The 9,409-nt window shown below is 31.2% G+C and overlaps 1 protein-coding gene across 1 annotated transcript; it reads left to right on the top strand.

Annotated features, from left to right (window-relative positions):
- Positions 1-5,483: 5,483 nt before the first annotated feature.
- On the top strand, positions 5,484-8,443 carry NKS1 (ubiquitin-associated protein (DUF1068)). Its single transcript, XM_022900605.2, has 3 exons — positions 5,484-5,806; positions 7,660-7,683; positions 7,854-8,443. The coding sequence occupies exons 1-3, from the start codon at positions 5,614-5,616 to the stop codon at positions 8,153-8,155; spliced, it is 519 nt and encodes a 172-aa protein (XP_022756340.1). The 5' UTR covers positions 5,484-5,613; the 3' UTR covers positions 8,156-8,443.
- The last annotated feature ends 966 nt before the right edge of the window (positions 8,444-9,409 follow it).

Raw genomic sequence — 9,409 nt, forward strand, 5'->3', positions numbered from 1 at the left:
AGAGTTACCTTGAATGGGTTTTAAAAAGAATAGAGAGGAACTAAAAAGCTTAAAGAAACACAGCATGCCATTAAAAGTTTCAGTTGAAGAATAGTTAGAGAGGTTTCTGGGTTTAAAAGATGAAGAGAAATGATGCTTCCGAGGAAAAATTACTTAAATTACTTTCCATTTGGATTTGGTTTTAAATTACTTAAAAATTAGTTTTAAATTGAGATGAAGTGATATAGGGATAAAAATTTCATTAAAATTTAAATTGATTTTTTATTTATAATTTAAAATTTTAGATAATTCAATAGTTTTTGAAATATATCTTTTTGATAAATAATTTAAAATTAGTAAATATCTTATGTGTTATTTTAAAGAGAAATTTTAAGAATTTTATTACGTGTCAAAAAATAAAACAGTCCACGTAAATGTCCATGTCAGCAAATATTATCAAGTAACTATGTATGTTGTAATATAATATATATATATATATGATATATATGATTAGATTAAATATAAATAAATTTTGTTATATTCATAATCTAATTTTATTATTAAAAAATTTTAAAATATTATTTATAATTATTTACTAAATTTTATAATTGAATTGATTGTTGAGTGTGATTGTTTAGATAGATTATTATAATTAGGGGTGTAAATGATATATTAGTACTCGTAAGCTACTCGGATTCGATTCGAATAAAATTTAAATTCAGCTCGATTATTATCGAGTCAAGTTCAAGTAGCTTGACTCATCGATCGAGTTGAGTTCGAGCATTCTTATGCCTGGCTTGAGTAACTCACAAGCCTAATCGAGTTTTTATATTTAAATATATTTTAATTATTTTAATTAATAAAATATCTCAAACTCGAACTTAAGTTTAAGTGCAAATAATCGAGCTTTTGTCGAATATAAGAATTGAGCTTATTTTTATATATTAATCGAGCCTAATCAAACGAGCTTAAGTAGCTCGATTTTTATCTCGAATCGAACTCGAGTTAGAAAAATAAAACTTAATCATGTTCAAGCTAAGTTTTGAGACTTGAATTTTGAATTTGGCTTGCGCTTAAGCTTAATACTGTATCAACTCAAACTCGATCTATTACATATCTAATTATAATATTGCTAGACAAGGGAGTGTATAGCAATTGCCAAAAAAGATTTAGATTCATTTTCAGCCTGGGCTGTTAATCTAAGTTTCGAGACATGAATTTCGAATCTAGCTCGAGCTCGAGTTTAATATTATATTGACTCAAACTCAATCGATTACATACCAAATTATAATATTGCTAGACAAGGAAGTGTATAGCAATTGCCAAAAAAGATTTAGATTCATTTTTGGCCTGGGACTACTAACTTGATTACATACCTAATTATAAACTCGATCGATTACATACCTAATTATAATATTGCTAGACAAGGGAGTGAATAGCAATTGCCAGAAAAGATTTAGATTCATTTTCGGCCTGTGCCTGCTAATCTAACATCCATGTCTATCCAGGCTGACTACAAATCCTAGGGGTGTTCTAAATACATCGTCTAATTTTTTTTTTAAATACCTTCAAAATTTTTTTAGAAAACTGCTCACATATTAAATGTTAATTTTAATTTTGAATAAATAATAAAAAAATCCTTAATAACTTATGCATTTAAAAGTTATCTCATATTTTTTGAAAATAAAATTTTGAGAATTATATTATATTTTTAAAAATTTATTTTTGATAAAAGCAACATAATTTTCAAAAATTGATTATTGAGAACAAAACATACCTCTTGAAAATATATTTTTGAGACTTATATTACTTTTTTGGAAATGGATTTCAGGAAATACAATATAACTTTTGAAAATCTGATTTTAAGAATATGTAATTTTTTTAAAAATATATATTTAATTATAAACTTTTGATAACAAGAAAATCAGGATCTCTAATATTTGAGTCATTAAAAAATATCATTAATAGACTAGCAAATTTGATAATAAGGTCTGGTGGTCGAAAAATTAAATACTGTCAAATTTGTTAGTTTGTTTTTGATATTGTAAGCGTAGGATGATCAAGCTCCGACGTATAAAATATTTAAATTTAGTAGTAAAAATTTCTAATCTTTTAGTCAAACACTGCTCGATAAATATGTTCGTAACATTTGTCCAATTCTAATAATAAATTTGCATTTGAAAATAATAGCTAATTACAAAGAGCGCTTATGCAAATGGTTATTGTATCATGTGTGATAAGATAGTCACATTTCATTGCACATGGTGTAATAGCCAATTTGCACAAGTACCTCTTCACACTTAGCAATTCTTTTCATATGCATATCTATCAGAATTGTAAAAACATTGTAAACATCATTGAATGGGTAGTACCTGGTGATTAAAAGATTAGAGATTCTTATTGACAAATTTGTCTTAAGCCCAAAAAATCAAAAATTCTGAGCTTCTCGAATATAAATATTCAGAAGCCTCATATCTTTTTGGGTATTTATTTTCAAGAAAACTCAAGAGTTTTCGAAAATAGATATCCAAGAAAAATTGAGTCTTTTCGAAAATAAATATCCAAAAAATTTTGAGACCTCTAAAAAATGAATATCGATAAGTTTTAAGAATTCTTAGATATCTATTTTTAAAAAGTTTCAAAACTTTTCGGATATTCATTTATGAAAAACTTAATTTCAATAAGTGAAGAAAGAAAAAGAGAGGAAGGGTAAAAATAAAAGATAAAAAATGAGGGATGGAGTGTGTTTAACAAAGATGAAAAAATTTAATTTTAAATTTGAGATATATATTAAAATGAAATATATATAATGTTAAATGAGATATAAATAAAATTCCCTAAATTCTATTGCCAACTGATGTGAACAATAGATTAATGAGAAGGATAGTTGAAATCGATAAAGAAATTTCATAATAATTGAACAATAATGCCTTCAAACAGTTATTGATGGGATGGGTCCTATAACAAAAGACAAGCTGTGTTAATAATGTGTTGCATTTATATTTCCATTTCATTGGATGGAAAGAAATGAAGGTGAGTGGCCAAGTGAACTAAGATCTTCCTTCACTTTAAAGAATAGCTATTGTAAGTCAAATAGGTTGGTAAATGGACAAGTTTAACCTTTATAATCCCCAAGTTGAAGCTCTTAGATACAAGAAAGTTAAATTGATATCTCATCCAACTAAAAAAATCATTAGTTGAATTTGAGTTTACTGAAAACAAATTGTAGTGGGAGAAATATTGGTTGTTCTTGCCATATTTCAAAATTTTCTCTTATTTAGCTGGAGAAAGAAAATCTGTTTCTTATATGGGGTTTAATTTTTAATTATAACTGAGATACACTTCAGTCAGTCTTTAATTCTTTATCTTACCACTTTATTTCTGTTTTTTGACAAAAATCTCGCCGGACAAGCTTCACCTTTGCAGTGGTCATGTCAAAGCTGATACTACCAACTATTTTCTGTCTTTGATAATCAAGCCGCCAACTTCTCTAAAAGTCTGAAACAGTGGGATTTATAATTGCCATGCTTCATCTCCCCAATATGTTGCATTTGCTGAATACTGATGGATTTTATAGTGTCACAAATTTCATTGGCCATAATTTGTGTAAGCTTTTTTGTGCATTAAGTGTGATGGATCCCCTACTTAATTTGGAAATTGACATCCTCTTCTTGGCCTTTCCTGAGTCTGCATTATGATTTCGGTATCACATCACCAGAATTAGAACTTCAATAATATTTTCTAGTATCGGTTTCTTAATGATCTGGTTGACGCTTTTTTAAGACAATTTTTTCTCCAGTCACCTGCTAATCTGTCATTCTTGGCCCCAGCTGGCAGTTGGCAGCTAGCTGACAAATTAGAGGTGATCAACACAAAAAGGTCTAGCACAGTTCATGGTCCATAACCCTTTTTGTACAGAGTATCATGAACTCATCTGTTGAAAATTTTCCTTCCCCGACTGTTCTAACTTACAAAAAGGTTAAGCCATTGAAGCCAAGGAAGTAGCAGCCCAGAACCAGCAATTTGCTTCCTGTGGCTGTGAGACAATGGCTGCTTGCCTATCTCTTTTCTTTCTATTCTTCATCACTTCCACTAACTACACCAGCCAATTCATTTCCTGCATTTTTCTCTTGAGCTGCCTATCAGTCTTTGATCAAACAAGCAAGAATCCAAAGCTAAAGATTCCATTCATGACAATGTAGATAAATCTGTCTGTTCTATTACTTGAGAGAATATTTGAACTTATTAATTTCTCTTTCCTGTGCAGAGAATTCAGAAAGTATTGAATAGATTTGGTAGCAATATCATATTTTCCAATGGAATGCGGGATCCATGAAGCATAGGAGGGTAGGTTGTTCTCCTTTTAGTACTTTCTTTCTTCTGCTTCATTAAACAGATCATACGCCGACTACGAGGTGACAGATTATCCTGTACCTTGAGCCAAATTGACATCAATTTTTCATAAAGAAACTGATTTATGGTTTGAATTATACAGCATGCTGAAAAATATATCTACCAGTATCATTGCTCTTGTCACATAAAAAGTTATCTAAATTATGACAAAGCATTTCATTTTTTTTTTGTTTTTTTTTTTGACATATTTGTCAGTTGTTACGAACTTTTTAAGAAATTCTCCCATTGTTCTGTATTAGGAGCCCACCATGTTGATTTACGGTTTGCAACAAAAGACGATCCTGACTGGCTATTGAACAGAGGATACAAGAAGTTGAGATCATCCAAAAGTGATTAAATGAGTATTATGCACATCTCAGACATGCAGAAATTAAGGATGACAGAAGTTTTGATGTAAAACGTTAGCAATTTGAATCAATCGATGTTTTGAAACTCTTCTTCCCAGAAGCTTTATGTGTCATCTAATTTAGGTTCACCCTTAGGCTTATGTAGAAATTTTGGCCATTTATATGACCATGCTATGTCCACTCAATCTTGAAAAATATATATAAGATAACCTATATGGAATATTTCCATTCCAACTTTTCCATTGCCTACCCACACGCCACGAGTATTTCTAATTCTACAGCCTAGAGGGGAGAAAATTTATTTTTAGAGTTACAGCGTGTACAAGTGTTTTCTGTTTTTTATATAAAAATAAAATAAAACGAAAAAACCCATTACCCAAGCCCAAAACTGAAAGGACTTTGACTCTTAAGAAAGAGACAATAATTTTACAAAAATTGAGGATAATTAAACGATTTTTAATTTATAATAAATTTAATTGAATTATATAATACTATATTATTTTTAAATATAATTTTAGTATAATTTAAGATTGTTCCTAACATTAACCTATAATATTTTTAAGCACTTCCTTGGATTTTGTTGTTGGGCCTGGATAGCTTTCTTTGTGACCGTGAATCCACCACAGCCTTTAGAATTTGAAGCAGTGGGATGAAATTTGGCCTGCTGACACTGACATCTTCGAAAACCAAAAGTAGAATTAAAAAAATATGAGGATAAAATACATTAAAATGACATTTGAAGCTGTAGATTCATCAGTCATATTCACAGCCATCAATTAATGAATACCTTGTTAGATCTCACTATTCCATAAATGCAGAGTAAATAGAGAGAGAAAGAGAATCTAGGAGAAAAGAGCTAAAGAGAGATACAAACATGTCACGGCGATCAGGTACTTGCTTTAGGTTATGCCTAGTAACATTTGCAGTAGTTTCAGCATTGGTAGTGTGTGGACCTGCTCTTTATTGGAGATTCAAGAAAACTCTCAGATTGGGTGATTCCAAATCCTCTTGTCCTCCTTGCATCTGTGATTGTCCTCCTCCTCTTTCCCTTCTCAAGATTGTCCCTGGTATCCCTCCTTTCTTATTTTGGGTCATTTTATTTGTAATCAAATTTAATCTTTTTTCTTTTTGTGATTCTGGGTTATCATCAAATTTTTTATTTTGATTGGTTGTTTGTTTATTAAGATTTCGTTTAAGAATACCCATTTGGGAAATTTAGGGTCTTGATCTGCTGTTGTTGCTAATTTTGCATTTTTAGCTTTGGGAATGAAATGTTACCGTAGGTGTAATGTTACCTCAAATTCCTGCTTCTTTTATTTGAGATTTTGATCTAGTGCGGCTGCTATTTTTGGAGTATCAGTTTGCTTAGCCATTGACATGCAACAGGATGTAATTAAGTAAAACCAAATTGAATTCAGATTTGTGTTTGTTTAATCATATATTGGGTTGAGGAATTTACAGGCACTGATTTTGTTGTCATTGGTAACTAACTGTGAAACCCGAGCTCTATGCTTTGTCTCTGTCTTGTATCCCCTTCCTTATATGCACAATGACTCTATTAGTAAAACTTGAATGAATAGCGACTCTTCTAGGTCCATTTCTGATGCGTATGACCAACAAGTAAGTTAAGTTACGTGATGACCTTTCTGGATTTTAAGGTCAACAAACCTTGCAATGAGATATCATCGCTTGAAAGAACTATTATTTCCTTCTTCTTTGTGATTTTGGGGCTTCTTGCTGTAGGGAGATTTAAACTATAATCTTATTGAGTTCTACTTGGAGGGCACTGAAATGATCTCTCTAAATGTCTGGAAGGACTATTGAAATATCACAGCATGTTGACTTTATAAAATAATCTCTTTCTTAAACACCTCAGAATGAAGATTTTCTTTTCCTGCTTTGATCCTTTATGGATTTGACTCAGATGTGGTTGCATTTAATATGGATCCCTTTGTGGAAATTTGTTATACTTTGTCTAGCTGTGTTTTTGAGCTTGTGTAGAGTAATGAATTACATGATCCTTTTGAAACTCAAGAATGACATTAGGATAATACACGAGTTGTCCATGAATGATGGAAATTGATTATTCAGGAATTTCATTGATTGTTTGTGGTGCTGTTGCACCATTGATCTTGCTTTTTAATTTATCAGCAACTGTCCAGAATATTAACAAATTCGGTATTGATCATGTAAAGAGGCTTGCATTGGGGCTTCTTCTATCTTCATCAACTGCATTGATACAAAATAACAAGCACAAAGTAAAAAAATTTCAAAGTTCTTGTTAAGCATCCAATTTAAAACCAATTGGCAGTAAGTGAAGGAGCCTAACTTGAATAGAAGACTATAGGAAAATTAGACATATTTCATATGGGATAACATCACTTTAACAGACCCTTATCATGTGTAGGCAGAAATGGAAGAAGCCCATCACGTGATAGATTTGGAAATGGCAACAGAAGGAAAATACCATATTAAGCATCCAATTTTAAAACCAATTGGCAGTATGTGGAGGGGCTCAACTTAAATATAAGACTACAAGAAATTAGATATTTATTAGATGTGGGATAACCCCACTTTAATAATTCTAATGTCTGACACTGGTGTTCAGAAGAAGGGGAGAACTTGCTACAGTTAGCTTGATCAGATAACTACAGGAACTATTTTCTTTCTTTCGGTCACACCTGATATTATATGGCTTCTTTTGTGTTTAGACAATATTACCTTGTAATCATGAGCTCGCATGCAGAATCCGCAGCTCCATATACTGCTTTTTTCCTTGTTTTGTGTGTTCGTGCTAGTTACAGGGGCAATGTTTGTAAAATTTTGTAAGTGTGCTTGTGTCTGGTAAATGTATTCATTACTTCTGGTCGTCTCTTGAATTACTTATTTACCTTTTTGTGCTTTTGTTATTCTTCTGCAGGGTTGGCCAATCTCTCAGTCACAGGTTAGTTCATTCTATCAACTTAAATTGGTTAACTTTATGATATATTTCTTTATATTCATCTTTTTAGTTTTTATCAAGTTAATCATTGCCCTGCTTCCTGTTTTGTACTTTGTCCATTCATCTGGTGAAACCACAATCATGTATGCATGATATGAATTATGGTGACACAGATTGTGGAAGCAATGACCCTGATCTCAAGCAAGAGATGGAGAAGCAATTTGTGGACCTTTTGACAGAGGAGTTGAAGTTGCAGGAGGCTGTTGCTGAAGAGCATGCTCGCCACATGAACATCACCATTGGTGAAGCAAAAAGGGTGGCTTCCCAGTACCAAAGGGAGGCAGAAAAATGTATTGCAGCCACAGAGACCTGTGAGGAGGCCAGAGAGCGGGCCGAGGCCTTGCTGATCAAGGAGAGGAAAGTTACAACATTATGGGAGCAAAGAGCTCGACAAATGGGTTGGGAAGGGGAATAATTGTTTGTATAATTCATTTAAATATCATAGTGTAGAAATTGAAGCATTCCCCCTTGATATTTATTCAAGCAGGCGAGTAAAGTTGCTTGAGTTTCTTGTTAGGGCAAAAGGCCCCTCAATCTCTCCCTCCCTCCATTTGTAGTTGCTTTAATGCCTTACATAATTTTAAGTATCGAAAGAATTTTCACCTTTAACTGTCTACTGTGTGAACCTCTTACTATAATGTCATCTCTATTTCTTCGCTTGAAGCAAAGTTATAAAACAAGAAAATCTTTATTTATTTATTTATTTGTCTCTCTTTTTGTGCAAAAAACTTTAGTAGTAATTACTTTTCTTTTTCTGAATTCCCTGAGAGGCCGAGGTTGCAATTTTTAATTAGATTCAAAGCCAACCTCATCTAGATAAGGCAATGGTACGGGTTGAGGTGCTACTCGTTCTGATCTAGACTCATTCTTTTATGCTCAGGTGCTACTCGTTCTAATCTCGACTCATTTTTTTTTGCTTACATCGATTTCTTCTCGACTCTCCTATAGCTTCATCTGATTTCGTTCCCATTCAATACATGTATATAGCACTCAATTCAAAATTAATTTAATAATTTTAATTTATTATAATATTTATAAAACTATTATTTTAAATATAAAATATATTTTAATTATATATTATTTTTGTCATACATTTTAATTATATATAAACATAATAATTTCATTAAATTAATCTCTTCAATTAATATATTAAATAATAATTTTATTAAGATAATATATATCATCTTTTTCTATTACCTAAAAATTATTCTTGTAACTTTATTTTGTAAAGCTTCAACCAAAAGAACGTAATTGATGTTTCTGATTATCCAAGAAATAAAGATATCCTAAAGTTTGTGAAGGATGTGGCAGATCAAATGAGTTGGCTTCCGTGGCCAATAACACGGTATTGGAATTTGATGAACCCCTAGATCCAATTGTAATCACTTTCAAGCTTTACCATCCTAAGAAAAATATATGATGTTGGTGGGTTTGCGTTCCTTTTCATACTTCTTTGCGAGTAAACTGCTTAGCTTTAGCTTTTTAGTTTTACTAGTCATGTCCCCGTGCATTGTTGTAGGTTCAAAAATTTTTTGTAGTTAATAATATTTAATTTAATAAATTAATGAATATAATTTTGTTTATAATTTTCTAATAAAATAAATGATTAGTAAAAATTTATTAACCAATTTGTTGATAATGTATACATTTTATTCTCATAACTTGTTTA

The sequence above is a fragment of the Durio zibethinus genome, chromosome 13 (genome assembly GCF_047325235.1).
Source record: "Durio zibethinus cultivar Kanyao isolate XHJ-2024 chromosome 13, ASM4732523v1, whole genome shotgun sequence".
Lineage (NCBI taxonomy): Eukaryota > Viridiplantae > Streptophyta > Magnoliopsida > Malvales > Malvaceae > Durio > Durio zibethinus.

Coding starts and splice junctions, on each gene's coding strand:
- NKS1 (XM_022900605.2), top strand. CDS start 5,614: ATGTCACGGCGATCAGGTACTTGCTTTAGGTTATGCCTAGTAACATTT. Junction 5,807..7,659: donor CCTTCTCAAGATTGTCCCTG/GTATCCCTCCTT, acceptor ATTCTTCTGCAG/GGTTGGCCAATCTCTCAGTC. Junction 7,684..7,853: donor GGCCAATCTCTCAGTCACAG/GTTAGTTCATTC, acceptor ATGGTGACACAG/ATTGTGGAAGCAATGACCCT.